The 18,741-nt window shown below is 40.2% G+C and overlaps 1 protein-coding gene across 1 annotated transcript in view; it reads right to left on the bottom strand.

The window, feature by feature from the left end:
* LOC139735469 (GPI ethanolamine phosphate transferase 1-like) overlaps window positions 1–18,741 on the bottom strand; it is a 52,570-nt gene that overhangs the window by 7,571 nt on the left and 26,258 nt on the right. The window contains 2 exon segments of the mRNA XM_071646228.1: window positions 76–393; window positions 3,525–3,616. Coding sequence (XP_071502329.1) covers window positions 76–393; window positions 3,525–3,616 — 410 coding nt within the window.

Below are 18,741 nucleotides of genomic sequence, written 5' to 3' on the forward strand. Positions count from 1 at the left end.
TTAATGTTCTATATCGTGGAGGTATACAATGTAGAGGAGACTGGTGTCTGTGTTCTCACTGCACAACAAGGATACGATGTGCTCATGAGCAGGAAGACTGAAGAAAGGCTGATGGCTAACGAGAGGAGGCGGTGACTGATGAGCTCGCTGGAGAACCGCGGCAGGACGAACACACCCAGCAGCATGGCCCAGCTGAATATTTTGTTCGGGAGTGGGACGCCCTCTTTGCTGGCTATCTGCCGCCAGGTGAGGTGCATGACGAGGACTGAGGCGAGGAGCAGGCCCGTCTGGATGGCGAAGAGGGGAACGTTCATCCCGACCGCGGACGAGCGTCTGGAGAGGTGCCTCGTCAACGCCACGGCGCTTAGGGCGGACAACGCCCCTGCCAGACCTCTGTGATGACGAAACAGAGAAACGACGATGCAGACAAGCATACAATAAATCCATATTCATAATTGACAGGTGTTGATGAGAAAAGCCAGTCAAACTTGATATTCATACCATCTACAGGTCTCCTAATTACGGAGACCTCTCCCCTCACTCCCACACAGGCATCCAAAGCTCTTCACACGCCTCGGGCTATTCTGGTCAATGAAATTGGGAGCGGACCACCTGGTTCCACAGTTACGTCAAATGTCAGTTCAAGTTTTTGATGTATTTAGCAGCGAGAAAGGGAAGTATTCCTTTCACTTTCCTTCAGCTTCTTTGAACATCCAGGACATCTTTCCTATCATCAGATTATATTCACCAATCTAGCAAAAATATGACATTGCACCCATTTATGGAATGCTTAATTTTGCAAAAGAACTTATTATTTCCAGCTACAATGGCCCTATCTCTTTTCCATACGACCGCCCATTAGCTTAATGACTTGTAAATGAGCACTATAACCACAGCAGGGAGACAGCTAAGCGGCAGACAAGCAACAATCTATGCCGTGAGAACGTGGAAGCTGCAAGAAAGACACAATAATTGAAAGTACGAAGGAAAATCAGCATTGTCTAGGACATATGAAGGAAGCATAGGTGGACAGATGATATTTTATCTTACGACTATAAACAATAAAGATTCATTTATTTCCATGTCAGAAAGCGATGACAGATATTCAACTACAACGACAACAGCCATGATACCCACATCTTCTCACTATGCAGATAAAATGTGACCGTGCACCTCAAAACGAACATAAAGTCGCACACACTGATTTTGCGTGAGGACTGAAAATAAGTGAAATGGGTCAACCTAGCCGAACTTGACTTTTTCATATTTTCTGAAAGAGCTGGTCTTCTTTTACATTATGCTAAAATTTGGTATCATAAAACGGACAGGAAAGTGTGTTTTTTTAGCAGTTTATCTCGAACATTTTTGGTAGAATAGTGTGATTAGGTGTGTCTTTAGAATCCCTTTTTCATTTCTGAAAAACCTTGTCCACACTCTTCACTTTCTACTAACTTTTGAAAGGATAGTGCTAGTATGCTTTGAAAGTTGACATTAATTATGGACAGAATGTGTTAATGAGGCATGTTTAATTTCAGTTTAATCTGATAATTCCTTCATTGTTGTTACTCTGGTGGTTTACTTCCTGTTTTTTGTCCCATTCATCGCACAGCCAGCACGGTTTGGTATTAAGCGCTTGAATAGACACTGTACTTCAGAGTCTCTTTTCTCAGTTCACACTTTTCCTGAGTTTGTGCTTTCTTTCCAATATTTAGATAGGTTAGGAGAGTCCATTTGATTTGAGTTATACATCATTTTAAAGCTTAAAGTCTGCTCTTTCAGAATACGGTCTTCACTGAAAATTCGTATCTGGCGACTTTTTGTTTGTTTTGAGGTGCAGGGTCACAAATAAAGTTTTGGGTGATCATGTCATGTGCCATAATTAACTTTTGCTTGCTGTCAATCAAAATTTATAAGGTATGTTATGAACACAACAACAGAATTGGGGAATGAAACTCGATGGACCAACTTCATGGAGGTGGTTTAAATTCAAACCATGGTTTATGTAAATTTCTTATGCGTAAATACGATTGACAGATTGCGTACGGCAACAGACGTCCAGTAACAAATGCGCGTTGATGCACGCATGTCAAAGGCACGCCTATTTCACGCTTATTTTAGACCATGGTCTAAATTTATACCTTGATCTAAGCTTACAGCACCTTTGTGAATTTGGGCCAATGGATACGCATGTGGACTGAGTGAATGAAGAAATATCAGTAGAATACATCAGTGAAATTTGAGGAATAATTGGACAATCCGTTGAAAAGTTACGAATAGTCAAAGTGGAACTGCCTTCGCTGGATATAATGAGCAATATAGAGAAAACATACAGAGAATTCAACAAAATTTAATTTTCCACGAAAAGTACACGTTCCATTGTTACTGACATATGTTAAGGGTAACACTCTTTATGTTCTCCGAAAGATATAAGTCCAGTGCTCTTTCATTACGTTGGAAGAGAGAAAACATGTACAATTTTCTGCATATTTTCTTTATATCATTGTCAATACATGACGTCACTAAGTGTTGGAGTCTTCCCATCCGGCGGTGACTGCACTACAACTTTCACAATCTATAACTTTTAAATGGATTGTCCGATTTTCCTCAAACTTTGCTGTTGTGCTCTACAGTATGTCAAAAAAAAAAAATCACAATCAGATTTTCGTACTGATATATACGTATAAATGCTACTTCAGGGTCTTGAAATGCAACATCTTAGCTCTATTTTGCAGAAAACCCATTCAATTTGGTTAAGCGGTCAAAGAGAAATGTGGATTGTTGTGAAGCATGTCATGAGTCTGATTCTTCCAAGTTTAGCACTTGGATGCTCTTATGTGTGAACACAATAGACAGAACTTGGAGGGAAGAGATTCCTGACTTGCTCTACAAAATTCCTCATTTCTCTTTGACCACTGAAGCAAATCGAATGGGGTTTTCTGTAAGATGTGGGCAATGAGTTGTAGTTTCATACCCTGAATTTGTATTTGGGTTGATTTACTGTTTTTTTAATCATTGCGGAGGGTCCAGTTGTAATTTTCTTGGGGGACATACGGTACAGATATTGCTGTATTCCCTCAATTTACATATGTTTGGGTTCCATTCTACTCAAAGTAACGACACTTTTTTTTTTGAAGAAAAAATTTTTGAAGGTAGGAAGAAGGAAGAGATAAATCTATTCTGTTATTTGAATAAAAGAAAAACCACAATATGACAAATGCATGTTACTGCATTAAGATTGGTACTTTAACTTGAACGTTTAGATTCATCAATGAATATTCGTTGTGTTTGGAAAGCAGGCCAACCAGAACGAAAACAAACACACCAGTATTGCCGTCACCAACACGTTACAGCTTCATGTCAACATTTGCCCTCTGAGTCTGAGCATGGTGCAAATGAGTAATCATTGTTTTTCTTCTTTTTTTTTCTGTATTTGTGTTGGCTAGGATGGCTGATTTCAACCGAAGACTTTCAGGAATTTAAAGCAAATCCTGGAAAAGAAGATGAAGGGCGAAGGTGATACTCACACGAGGGGGATGTTGGCATCTCTGCCAACGACCGGGAGCAGAGGAAATACAGCCAGCACCAGACAGGAGACCAACCAACCAATGGCGTACACCTATTATCAAGATTTAAATTCAAAACACAAGACAGAAGAAGTTACACAGACATCCAGTAACCTCTAGCTTTTCTATGCTATGTATGTTTATTTTTTTCTAATCGTTTAGTTTCATATGCACGGGACCATGCAATGCAATTTTGTATACAATTATTGCATAATACAATAGCATTTATATTAACTTTAAGAGTAACTTTCGAACAGGAGTTCCACACTACAGTGCCAGTAAAGGTTGGTTCAATGACATCAAATGTGATTTTCAGAGAGGGAGAGCACATTTATTGTATGTGCAACCTTTGCTGGAGTGTACATTTGATAAGTGAGTGAACTACTTCTTTAATTTGAAGTGCCGTAACATTGCAAAAAGGTGAAATAAAGTGAAAATCAAACAAAATACTAGACTCTTCACTACTCTTTATAGATAGCACAATCCACAAGATGTTGGCATGAGGGTAGAATTTACCCCCACAAAAAAAAAAAAAACACCACACATACAAACAAACAAACAAACAAAACAAACTGAAAAAGGGATGCTTGTATGAGTTAAAGGTAAGGAACACATCACTGAAAACTTGTTTAAAAGTGGAGAAATGATGAGAAAGTTGCATATGAACTTCAGATAACACAGATCTAGTTTGTAGTGTAAGTAATGGACCCCTCACTGTCCACTCATAGCGAGTGTCCAACAGGTGACTGCGAACATGCAATGCAGACAGCAATTGAGAGCTACCAGTAAAATGTCATAAAAGTCCACTCTTGGACAGCAAATATGATTTGTCATGTATTATGAGGGTAGCAAGTCTGTGTTTAACATAGATCAACCACCCTCCTGACTAAAATTGATTCATTTATCAGCTGTGTGGATGAGGGGAGGTGGTGGGGGGGGGGGGGGGGGGGGCACAAAGTTGTGGTACTTGAGAAAAGCTGTGAGTTTTAGCATGCGTACATTATTGGCTTGACAGCAAGCGGCTCTAATTATGGCGTAAATAATATTAGCCTGGCTGATTATCAGAAGGCTGGACATTTTGCATGCCACCACGCCACAGGTTATAGGATTGAGAAGTCACAACATGAATCACACATGATAAAATATTGTAATTTTTCAATCCACGCCGAGCATTTTCATTGCAAACTTCAAACAAAGTTGGGAAACTCACAAAAAGTTGGGAAACTCACACTCTCATTAGCGACTTTTCTGGCAATGTTTCCGGCCGGCCTTAGGCACAACTGCTGGGTAACTTTCATGGAATGTTGCAACTTTCTGATGTTCTGATTTTTTTTTTTTTTTTTTTTTGCACTGGCAGTGTGAATGACCCTGTTGTGCATATATATCAGTTCTTTCCTAGTCACCACATACATGTATTTAATTTCATTAATCTTTTCACCAGGTGAAATCGAAGATCCTGCAAGAAGGTATCAACTACTACACGAAAGAAGGCGTCGCCACATTTGATGTGGCATCCATGGTACAAAATGCCGGTACTAAATGAGAACATTTAGTATAGATCTTACAAGAGCTGCCATACAACACACACACTGCTATTCAGCAGGTGAAATTGAAGATCCTGGTAATACTATAAGTGGTTAATTTCCTGCTTCTGCAGTATAACACATGATCACTTACCCGTTTTCCAGGAAACCTGCCCTAGCAGTGGCAAGTAAAGTCAAAGATCACGTCGGCTTCATGTTAGCCAAACACAAAAAAACAACAAAAACTCTTCACAACAGACAAACATTTGCTGCAAATTCAGCGAGTACTACAGTGTCTGCAAAGAGCTATAACATTCTACCAATTTTCATTTTTGTAAAAATTCAAAATGTCTCTCTCTACTTTAAAAAGAAAAAAAACCCACAAAATAAACAACCTTATTTTATTCTTCTTTTTAATTAGTTGTCACTCTTTCCTTTGTTCAGAGCTACCAAGTCTCACACATTCTGCATGAGACTCAAGCATTTAGGGTCCGTCTCACGATCTCACGTATGGTGCCCATTATTCTCACGCATCGGGCGATGTCTGCAACTTGGGCCTATAATAATGAGCATAGCTCAAAGGATTCAAGTGATAGTTGCAATTGAAGGTATATATTTCCCTTTTGTCTTTCAAAATAAGAGAAAAATATCAACTCACTGAAGTACCGGTATGCACTTGATCGCACCATTAAGAGCTAACAATTGAAAAAGCTCCCTATACCGGGCCGTGGGAAGGGGGAAAACCCCTCCCACACCCTTGCGCGTCGAGATGCCGAGTCATGAAAATCTCACTCATAATTTTTTTTTGAACTTGGCATCCCTGTTTGTTTGCAGCATGATGTCCTCTCTTTGAGTTGACACTCTACTCAGGTAAGAAACCCTTGGTGGATTCAATGTAGAAGCGAAGGGCAAACACAAGACTATTGCGGCTAAAATCGACAAGCGTGGCATGCCCAAGAGAGTGGTAGCCTGGACAGAAATGTATCTCAGTGATTGAGGGTAAGGCAGTGTGGGTAATGGTCTCACTCATAATTAAACGATGTGACAGATTTACCAACACTTTATAGTAAGCACTTCAACAGCAGCCAAAACTGCAGAAAAATTTCCATGATAACAGCACTTAATTACAAAATACTGTATACGCCATATATTTTGCGAGTCTAAATTTTCGCGAATCTGGACTTCCAGACAATTTCGCGAGTGGATAATTCTTGATCATGGAGTCCTGTACGGAATGGAGAAATGTATACACGTACGTCACATTCATATCGGCATTAGAGTCAATATTTTCGTGTGTTTTTAATTTCTCGAATAGCAGCTGACTCGCGAAATTTGCAAAAAAATAAAAACCTCGCAAAATATTCGGCGTATACGGTAATCATCATTATCAGCGCTGTGATTGGCATTATAGTGACTCTTTATCATCATCATTTTTTGTGCAAGTATCATCACTATTATTATCATCATCACTGTCATCATCAAATTATCATCACCATCATCGTCATCCTTTATTACTATTGTCAAGGTATATAATTATCACAACTTACGGCAAATTTGAAAGGGAGAAACATAGTGTTCGTCCAGGGATTGATAGTTCCATCACACTGATGAAGAGATTCAGATTTTGGAACAAGAAATTGCCCTGCATCAGACTGTAAAACCAGTTGGTAATGGCTGCTCTAAAGATGTCTTGGTAATGGCATAATTTATAATGTGTGACAGGAGCGCAAGAAGTCATCCTGAATTGGTGAGCCATGCATCTTATAACACCTAAACCACTTTCTTAAAATTATGCTACGGTCACACTTTTGCACACACACTTAAAGGTACACAACAGACATGGAATTCCAGAGGGTGCTGCTGGATGGCGTGATGATCGGCGCCATCTCCATTACGATTAACCCTGTTAGTTCTAGTTAACAAGTTAACTGTTAATAAGAGTAGATCACCTATCTATGCGTAAGTTTTTACACTAGCTAGTAAGCAAACTTTGTCAAGGATTGGTATGTACTAGGCGGAACAAGCCAGAAACAACTGCGGAATAGATCTAGACAATCTGAGATTGAAATCATTTCAAATATTTTCAACATACTCACGATACAAATCATTTTATATTCAGACATCAGGAACATATAAATGTGGCAGACGCTGTAAAAGCGGACATTTTTGCGGTGCTGAAATTTTTGTGCATTTATCGCAAGCAGAAACCAGTGCGAAAATTAAAACACAAGAATATTTTTACTTGCTGTGTGTTCCAGTAGTTCATGTCTTGATTCCACGGAATTGGAAACACGCCAAACTAATCTTAACCGGCTGAGCCCAAAAAATTACTCACGCGAAAATATCCACTTTGACAGTACATTAAACACGGGTCCGTGCAACAGCGCCCTCTTGAGTCCTGGGTCAGTTTCCCTTTAACGTCTTCCAGTGAGGGGGAGACAAAAAAAAAAAAAAATGATCCAAGCCTAATCATGGGTCGATGGCGTGGGAATTTTTGATAGTGGATCATCTCTGATGACCCCAGTCTCCCTTTTTCCCCACTCGGTCATTGTCTTTGTCCCTTTCACTCCCAAGCTTTTTTTTTTTAATTTTTCTGTCTCCGTTCTGCAGCATCCAGTCTGGCGCTAGCTACGCTCGTACCTTTCATGAGATCGGCCCGATGCAGCGGCTGTCCGAATGATCACACGTGGATCTCGTGGGGGGGGGGGGGGGGGGGGGGTGGGGAAAATTACCACTGAGCATGGAGCTACCTGCACTGAGGGTCTCAAACTCGGAAAAGCACTGACCTCGTTTGCTAGCGATCTACCACATGGGCACAGCAGTCTCTGGAAATGAGCTCTGATGGGAACTCACTTTTCTGTCTGTCTCTTTCTCTCTTTTCTGACATTTTTCCCAGATCTTGGGAGTAGGAAGTCCCTCGAGATCATTCAAGTCAATCTGAATGCCTCTCTTGTTCATTTTTTTTTTTTTTTTGGCAGTTCTTGCCTTTATGAGAGCAATTTCATGTTCTCCTGCATTAAAGACACTGCTTAGCATATACCTAGTGACTCAAATTTTGACAAAAATCAAACTTTCCTGACTAAGGTATACAATGATGTTTAAATATGAAGGAACACTTTCCTAAGTAGAATTTTGAAAAGTATATGTTGTCACTATCAGGCAGTATACCAACAAACATCATGCTGTAAAAGTATTTCAAAACAGAACGGTCTACATTTTTTACTGTACATCAGTTTCTCAGATTTATATTTTGCACAATATTGGAGTCACAGGATGTATGTAGGGATATATAAAGCGACACTGTACACTGACACTGGTCCAACGGTCCCTGGCCAGCAAAAATCACTGTTGGAACAGTAACTCTTTCAGGAATAGACCAGTAAAAAGTGGAAAAACTGGATACCTACTGGTCAAAGAGGCAGTTTGGACCAGTACAAAAAAATGGGTTTGTGTGCAGCCCTGAATAAAGAGCTTCAATTTTTCTTTTTCGTTTTCTTTTTCGGACTGACGCACTGTGAAATAGCACCTTTAATGTCCCAGAAAATATAATAGCTCAATAAGTGTGAAGCTCATGCACAGATCCTCTTGAAAGCAGTTTCCACAATCTTTACTTCTTTCTTGTTTATCTTAGGGGGAAATTTCTGAGGATGAGTATGTGGTGTATCCTGCTCCTAGTAGTTTTGTTTCTTTAAATTGCTCATAGTATAAAACATAATGATACATCCAAGTGAGGATTCTGAAGGCATGCAAACTGTCACTTAAAAAAATCCACCCAAAACCAAAGACAAATGTAGATTGAGTGAAAGCAGCAACATTAGTAGAACACATCATAGAAAGCTTGAGGAAATGGGACAATCGATGCAAACGTTATGAATTTTTAAAGTTTTGGTGTTGGAACCGCTGGATAAGGAGACTACTAGAGGTTATGACGTCATGTGTGGACAACAATATCAAGAAAATATAAAGGGAATTCCACAAAAATTCACTTTTCTAGCATAATGAAAGAGCACTTAACAAACCACTTTCAGAAAGCAGGGGGAATAATTGCTGCCCCTAACATATGTCAGTACCCAGGCGATGGAAGGTGCAATTTTCGTGAAAAATTAATTTTTGTGGGGCAGGTCCAGTTGGGGTTTATGACCATTTCTCTCTCTCTCTCTCCTACTTGCTTGAAACTTGAGTTTCAGAATAAGTAGCCATCTTATTATGTTTTGTGGAGGATTCTGTCAGCATGAATGGGCTAAATATAGCTGGACTGGCGAGTCAAGTGGTTTATTATGACCCGTCACCAGGATACCCTGAGAAAAATTGTAGACATCAAAACTGGCAAAACAGCACTGTATGGGAATTTGACTGAACTATAACAACATGTTATGTTTCGTTCGGAAATGGGATACTCGATATCTAGAGGCCAATTTCCCAATCATTTTCTTCCCGTGGCAGGTTTTAGAAATGAGGTGTGAAAGCAAAACTGAAAAAACAAAACAAAACAAAGAAAGTGAAAAAAAAAATTGAAAGAAAAATTGTCAGAATCCATCATAAATAATTTGGCCCAATGTTTCAGTGGGTATTGTCCCCTAAATTTTGCAAAATTACAAGATGAGGAAAGTAAGAGCATGACTAATGACAAGATGTCAAAAAAGACAATTTCTCTCAGCAAAGGGTTTCCTGCATAAAAATACAACTTTACACTGTGGAGTACTTTTACACCAACCATCCCACTTTACAACCATGCTCTGTGTTTGGCAGTGAAGCCAGGGCTCTTACAGAGCACAACCACCATTACACCAAGAATGGTGATGATTTTTCATGACAGATTTTTCTCTTTTTTCACGCAATCACACAATACACATCAAATCAAGACTAAATTACCACTGAACATCTCTTAAGTAGGCAAAAAATGGCTTTGTCACTAAAATATAACATTCTATTTTCATTTTTCACACTCAATCTTTTGAGAGCAGCTTTGGTTTTGTCATGAACCTGCTGTGTTTTACGCATTAACAGATCAAAACTTTGGTTCCAAACTTAATCACTTCTTTATCTCCCCTGTGGCATAGAAGATAGTAACTGTCAACAGGACATTACATTTTGGTCTTTAACCTGTTGTGTACTGGAACCTGGTGGCCTGCGTATTAAGTCTCTAGAAATTCAGAATTCAGTATGGAATGGGTTTACAACAAAGTGCTAGAATACACTGTGAACCAGAGCTCAATATCAACTCAGTGTCAGTGTCTACCAAACTTATAATCAACTAATTAACAAATTGCCCTTTGTCGATGTAAATGAACACTGTATGTTTTGAGGAGAAGCTGGGATAAAAATCCATGGGAGAATACATACTCGGGTGGGATTTGAACCCAAGACCTCATGATATGTTGCTAGGCAGGCGTTTTATCCACTAGACTACTGAGCTTTCGCCCGATAGTCAGTGATGGTTCTACTCGCTTATAAATGGCAGAGGGTACTGCATATTTACCTAATGATTCTTGCACCAAGTTGTTTTTAATGCATTTGATTGACAAATAAAAACAACTTGATGCAAGAATTATTACCTTGAATACACAGCAAGATCAATAATTACAGCTTCTCAAAATACAGGGTTTCGTATGACTACAAAGACACCTTAGTGAGTTTCCTTAGCAAAATAATCATGACAGATCTTGGTCAGTACTTTTGTTTCGTGATGCAACAAAAAAAATACTAACTTCTCAAGTATCTAGTTGGACATCTCCGAGGTAGCCCCTATGTTTACAATGTGTTTTAAACTTGAAAAGGGTGGAGTTGATACTGTGCCATCACTAATCATATTTTGCGTCTATTCAATTCAGATGCAACCAAGCCTAAAAACTGTAACAAGTAACACAAGAGTCGTGAAAATATTTTGACACTGAGTTGATGGGTACCCCCCATGCACGACACAATGAACAAACAACACCCTGATGAATTACGCAGAGCTATAGGAGAGCAACTCTTGCCCCATCCCCGTGGCACCCAGGCCGTGTCGCAGTTGCGCAGGATGCCTGTGCCAGGAATTCTGCTCGTAACACGCACGCACGCACGCATGCAAAAAAAAAAAAAAACTGCACTAGTAATGAGCGTGATTGGTATGGTGTGACCGAAGAGCAAGGTTTTTCACACGAATTGTTTGCAAAATTTGTCATCAGTATGAAATTGCACCCCGGGAGTGCCCATACGTTTGTCTTTGAGTCACGGTGGCATCTTTGATGATCACCCGCGAAGGGGCGTCACTGGAAGGGGCGGTGGGGGTGGGGGCAGGGGAGAAAAACCCTGCATGCGGTCTTCAGTGTCGCAAAATGACAAAGGCACTTTGGATAATCACAGGCTGGAGGTGGAGGGGCAGGTGTTGAAACCCATCACCTTCAACCCTAAACTGTTACAGAAGCAGGGGGGGTCAAAGTCAGCATCTCTCCGGTTTAAACAAAGTCATTGTCTGGGCGGGGGACATTCATCACTGTCTGTCTTAATTGGTTAATCCCAGCGCAGACTGGTTTATGCAAACCATCCAGGCACCATTAATCCCCACTCAAGTGGCATACATGTACGTATGCACTCTCACAATAATCCAGCACCCCCGGCAACCACATACTGTGCACAAAATTGATTGATATTAGCACAATGTCAGTACCTCATTTGTAATTGAATGTGACTCCTGATAAATTCAATGCATGGTGGACACCCTGTCTCTACAAGAAATGCGTTTATGAGGAGAAAGGAAGATCATGCTGGTAGAATAGAATCTATTTCATACATCTCATGGTCAAATTTTGTGTTTAATGCATTGACAAAATAGCAAGACAGATATATATGTAATTGTGGATAATTATGCACTTGCTCTTAAGATAACATTCAAGAATTGCCCAATTCTTCATGACTCATTTCTAAAAAGACAGAACATGGCTTGTGCTACAACCAAGCAAAGGCTTTATACACAAGGGACAACCTGTACCCCTGATTCACATAGTAAAGTAGCAATCCTGAAGTAGAGGCTTTTCCAAAAATCCCTGTAGAGGGCGACATTTCACTCACAGCCTGATGTGGACACTTCCAATTTCTGCACTGGCAAGGGAAGAAAACATTCCATTTTTTTTTTCTCAATCCCTCTCCCTCTCTATACCAAATTGCTTGGTGCATTTACACAAAAATAATCTTGAACACTGAATTGTCATACTTTCATCTCGAACAATCTGAAGTGCAACAATAAGCTAATTGTACCCCTCAGCATATAGGCATATTTTCATCAATACAAATACCATTACACTGCAAACGCAATTTTTTGTTGTACTTCTGACTTCTTTATCTTAAGGCCATGTCACACCGTTCCGGGCAAGCTACGCGGGCTTGTAGCGAGGAGGTAGTTTCCAGCACGTAGAAGATTTTCAGCGGGCGAACAAGAATGTTTGCAATTTTCATTCATGCCTTGTCATACTGCACGGGGAAAGTTTTGCGGCTTGACTAGCGGGGAAACAAATTTACTCCCCGGAGCTCTCCGCAGTTGGTCCGCACCTGACAGTATTTAGCGCGTAGTTGCCCGGAGGTGCTCACGCAAGTCCGATTTAACCTCAGCCAAGTTTTGAGCATGACCAAAACTTTTTCCGGGTGAGTCGCGGGAATGCCCGTAGAGGTCCACGCAGAACGCCAGTAGGAGGCCCTTAGCGGCAGCACTTCCCAGGCAGCTCCCACGCAGGTACTTGGCAATCTCGTATGCAGCCAAGATAATACAATTCTGTGGGATTTCAGCCATTCCATTAGAGGAATTCCTTCACTGAGTTGTCAGCCCCCACGCGACTGGTACAAAGGTCACACAGTATACTCGCAAGTATAATTTAAGTAGAACGCGTCCAGCAAGTAAGACACATGCGCTGACTCGCTCAAATCCTTTTCCGCTCTCAGGAATGTCCGGTATGCTGGAAAATCCCTACATGTAACAAGCCTGAGTAGCTTGCCCGCAAAGGTGTGACAGGGCCTAAACACGGTTGCGGGTAAAAAAATATGCGTGCGCACCTCCGAACGACTACGGTTGAGATACATGCTAGGTACTGTCATGTGCGGATCATCTACAGGGACCTCCGGGTAGTCAAAATTGTTCTTTGCAAGTCGCACGCAAGGCTTGCCCGGAAAGGTGTGACACGGCCTTTACAGAAAGGGTCAGTATACACCTTTGTAGATCATGTGTCTCCAGCAGCAAATTTATCAGGAAGGGGTGGGGGGGGGGGGAGGTATGCTTCTTTGAGAAACATGTGACATTCCTAGCAATCCATATCTACAAGAACTACAAGGGGTATCCTTGAAAGCACAATTATTGGAGCGGGCGAGAGAGACAACTCCTCTTGCGATGGGCCTACAGAATGCCACAAAACTCGCAGTTTGCTAGCCCATAGTCGTGGCTGTGACTTGCACTAATGGCGTTTTATGAGTTTCAGATATAGAGTAATTCAAGTCAAAATTAAAACTAATGCTCCCCTCGTTCTAATCTTTGTTCCCCTTTAAGTCTTAACAAATTCATTACTACAACGATACTGCAGAACATCATTTACATTCATTTCTTTAATCAAGCATCTACTACCTCCTCACTAAGAGTGAGCGTCTTGATTTCAGTAACCAAGAAAAGCTAACTCTGTCATCCTATATCACTCCATGACAGACGTGAGGCCAATGCCTCGGATGACTAAACACATCCCATTGGGGAAAACCACAAAGTGCCACGAAGCTACTGAAATGGGGAAAACCCCATTCATTGATCGATAAATGACTTTCAGGTAGACCCCCCCCCCCACACACACACACACACGCCCACATTCACACATTGCATCAAGGCATAATTAGAACAATAAAACGGTTATAGCATTTCATATACTACAGGTTGTAGCATTCTGCCAATGGACTCAGACTCAAAATACAGCCATTCTAGATGATGTACCTGTGGGCCCATTCACACAAAAGAATAATCACGTTTTTAATCGCGTCGCAAAAATCAATTGTAACTGTTCACACATGGCGATACAAAAATCAATTCAGCCGCAAGTGTAGCCCTTTAAATCTCTCAACTGTGCATGCCTATGAAGCAATTGCCGGAATGTGACTCCAAGCATCACTGTGTGCAGATACCTGGTGTGGCAAGCTGCATACACCCGCGGAACGGGATTAAAAATACATTATGTTCTCTAATTTGTGTGGGTGTGTTGTTAACACACTGCATGGGGCAAATTATTTGCAATGGTTTGAAAAAAATAAATGAATAAAGATGGACCGATCTTGGCATTGCTACGTGGATCACGGGAGTCGAAAGAATCATTCTGCGCAAGAATTAAATTTTTTTTGGATCGGAATACATGTAATCAATTTTCAACTAGAAATATCGCTGTGGCAACTGGTATGCCTCCTTCATAATGCACGGTTCTCCTACTACGTCTATAGTGCAATGTCTTGACAATGTCTTGACCCTAATGTTCCCAAGAGAATCACTGTCAGGTAGAACATGCATAAATATGTATTAAGTTTCATGATGATACCTTGAGTCACTTTCGAGATATGGAGGAAGAAGTGAAATTTAGCACTTTAACTTGACATTTGACCTTTTGGCAAGAGACTTCCCACAGAATCTCTATTGGGTAATATATCAAGTTTCAAGAAAAATCCTGCAGGCATTGCATAAATATTTATTTATTTATTTATTTATTCAGTTTTCTTTACCCAGGGTAGCCCCATCAGTGGTTTACACACTGTTATCCTAGGGGGCCCTGCAACAGAATGACAAAATATAACAGTTCAACAAACACAAAATAACAAATCAAGGACAATCCTTTTTACATCATAACATCAACACAATATCAATACTCTTTGTAAATAAAAAAAAATGCAAAATTAATCCGTCACGATAATAATACACAGACTCATATTATTTGAGAAAAAAAAATAATACCTTAACATTAAACAGGAATATCAAAAATACCAAAATTCTACCCCAAGTGAGATATGTATGCTTGAAGAGAGGTGGCGTTTCGGACTTCAGCGGGGAGCCGATTCCAAATACATGATGCATAGTGTGAAAATGATTTTTTTCCTGCTTGAGTTTTAGCTTGTGGGATTATGAGACCATTATTACTTGTGTTTCGTGTACGATATGAATGTATGTTACCAAGGGGCATAATGAGTTCTTGCACATATTTGGGCATGTTGCCATGAAGTGTCTTAAAGACTGCTTTACAAGTGTTCAAACGCCACCTCTCTTCAAGCGTCATCCAATGTAACCTTCCAAGCACCTGGTTGGTTGGCACTGTGTGATCCACTCTCCTTACCACTCTGGCCATTTTCTTGTGTTGTTTGATAAGCACATCTTTAAGGGTTTGTGAGCAGTTTGACCATGCACAAGAACAATAATCAAAATACGGTAGGATTAACGAGTTTGCCAGGATTTTAGCGCTACTTTCGGTAAGGTATGAGGGAAGTAGTGACATTTTGAGGAGTTGACCTCGACCTTTGACCCACTGACCTTTGACCCCTGACCCCCAAATTCCCTAGGTAATCACTGCCAGTGAGTACATGCATATATACATACATGAACTAAGTTCCGTGAAAATACCTTGAACCATTTGTGAGATAGTTATGGAGAAAATGTGAAATTTCCACATTTTGACTTGACCTTTGACCTTTGACTTCATGACCCAAAACTCTCTCTGGAGAATCTTTATTTGTTAATACATGTATACACTAAGTTTCAAGAAAATACCTTCAGGCATTGCATGGATATGGGGGAAATAGTGAAATTTTGAGCATTTGACCTTGACTATTTGACCTTTGACCTTGAGCATGTGCGCCTTAAAGTTGATAGGCACAACTTTGCCCACTCATACATATACATGCCAAGTTTCAGTACGATACCTCAAACAATTTTTTAGTTACACTGCCCACAAAATTGATTACGGATGGAAGGACGGATGGACGGACAACCCAAAAACATAATGCCTCCAGCACCACTTCGTGGCGGAGGCATAAAAAGTTAATTTCGGGTGCATACAAATGGGGGACTTCTGTAAAACTCTATGCAAGCAAAACCTTAAGAGGAAAGATTCTAGTAGGCTGCTTCCTCAAATAACTAGTTGTGCCTTGTTCCAGACGCTCTCATCATGAGACTATGGGTGCGTTCGAGCGCTCTAAAGCGAACCAAAGCGAACTGAACCAAAGCATACCGTAACGAACTGCACCAGATTTGAAGCGTTGGGGCGCTCTGTTGAGAAAGCGTACCTCACAAGTTATTTTTAGAAAAGATCACACATTTTTGTAGCAAGATTGTCATCCACCTGGCACTTGAACTACTTACAGCTATCCCGAACAAAGAGAATGATGTCTTTGCATTATGATGTATGCTCATGATACGCGCATGCTTTACAGCGAACTTTTGGTACGCTTTTGGAGCACATTGGGAAGTGGTCCGCTTTTGGCTCGGTACAGTACAGTACGGTACACTTTTGGAGCATTCGAGCGCTCCTCTGGCGCAGGTACGGTACGGTACAGTTCGCTTTAGGAGAGCGCTCGAACGCACCCTTTGGCTGCATTTATCATCATTCTCATATTTGAAATGCGTTTCACTATCCACTATCAAATCGTGTTTGCAAACACCTTTTGGATCGCATTTCTTGAGTTGTTGCATTTACCAAATCTGTCGTAAGTCGATTGAGAGGCCTTGTCATTGCGCAGTTTGACCCAAGGAGCAGAGATGTGTAGTTGGCAGTTGTTGGCGTGGGCAGATCCTAGCTACTAACACATTTCAAAACGACTTTGCATTTACCATCTGTACAGAAACAAGTTTCTGGCTCAAATGTGTTTGTGATCACACTTTTTTCAGCGTTTCAGAAACACATTTATAACCCCATAATCAAAACAGCTTTGCATTAATCAACTGCAAAAAACTCCCTGAGAGTTGTCTGGAAAAACTGACACTACGCCAAAAATGAGTTGATAAATGCAGCCTGAGTTTCTTCTGTAAATGTAGCATGCATGATCACATCACCTCCCTGTCTTGGTTGGAGAAATGAAAGTGCCGCTACAACTTTCAGTTTGTTTGGGTTTTTTTTTTCCCACTGTGGATATTATATAGGTGAAAAGTCATTCATACTCAAAGTTATAGTCACACTGTGCAAGTCTTCATTTAGTAGTTCAACCACCTCACAAACATACTTTCCGCATTTAAAATTTATGACTCTACGAAGCAGACACGTCTGATAAGTGTTAAAGGCACCTGACAAGCAGACACTACTGTTAACGCTATATTTTTTTGCACACAGATATATATATAAATGAGTTCAAATCTCTCAGGGGAAAAAAAAAAGAATACTGTTTGTAGTATTCCAAGGAATTGAGCAAGAGGCCAGATAGCAAACTAGTAATAGTAGTCACTTGTAATGCAACACTAGTGTGTTGGCCTGGGACAGTGCGTGCAGGGCAACATTTTGTTTGCATTTTTCTCAATATTCTTCGAGGTCGAGAGCCCATTCGAGAAATTTGTGAAAATAAAACCACCACAAAAACGTTAAGCACTTTAATATGATATTTAATCTGGCATTACCCCACTATTCTAACTGTTGCAAAACTAAGTGAGCACGTTGTCATTCCAAGCTCTTAAAAGTACGTGAACTGACAATGATCTAAATCATCAGTGATTCTGAATGCAACAGACATTAAAGGGACTGTATAGTACTGGTTTAGGTAGGGATTCACGTTTCGAACATTCCTAAGTGAGATAATGAAAAGCCTCTTATGAAATATGAAAGAGCATGTAATTCAACGAAGGATTCAATGTTCATTCGATGAAAATTGGTTTTCAAATGGCTGAGATATCCCAAAAAGTGCTAATAATAAAAGGCGACATGCCACAACTTTATTAGGATATCTTTGTTTCACCTTGTTTTTGGATATCTCAGCCATTTCAAAACCGATTTTCATCAAATAAACTTTTGATACCCCTTAGAATTGCATGCTCTCTGACATCTCATAGAGTAGTTTCTGAATATCTCGCAAAACTTTAAAAGCTAAATCTTCACCTCGACCAGAACTGTACACACCCTTTCATACTGATGTCATTTGTTTGCTGACTGAAAGCTCCTTATGATAGTAAGAATATGATATGTAGCAAAATGAAGGAATAATTGCCCATGATTTTGAGGGAGGATAATATTGACATTTGCATTATTTTCTGTATTTGACAAAGCACAGGTCATGTCTGTAAATTCATTTATAAGCAGAAAAAATGCACACAAAACAATTTCAAAATTTGACTGGCAAATGCTATTTAGCAGGTACATGACATCATTTTGTTGTGATACTTCATATAGAATATTTCCAGTGAGATGAAAGGATCTTTGTATCACCAATCATCTTGTAGAGCAATAACCCTTTGGCCCAAATTCATGAAGGTGGTACAAATGAAACCATGGTTTAAACCATGGACAAAAACCATGGAGCGCCAAATGTTGCATGGAATATTTCGTTATGAAATTGGTCATTTCGTCGACAAAATGACCGTTTCGTTAACGAAATTATCATATCGTGGACGAAATGTTCATTTCGTTACAAAATGTTGTCATTTCATTACAAAATGTTGTCATTTCATCAACGAAATCACTGATTTCGTAACG

Source organism: Diadema antillarum, unplaced genomic scaffold (assembly GCF_040938485.1).
Source record: "Diadema antillarum isolate AM-2024a unplaced genomic scaffold, OU_Dant_1.0 scf00000028, whole genome shotgun sequence".
Lineage (NCBI taxonomy): Eukaryota > Metazoa > Echinodermata > Echinoidea > Diadematoida > Diadematidae > Diadema > Diadema antillarum.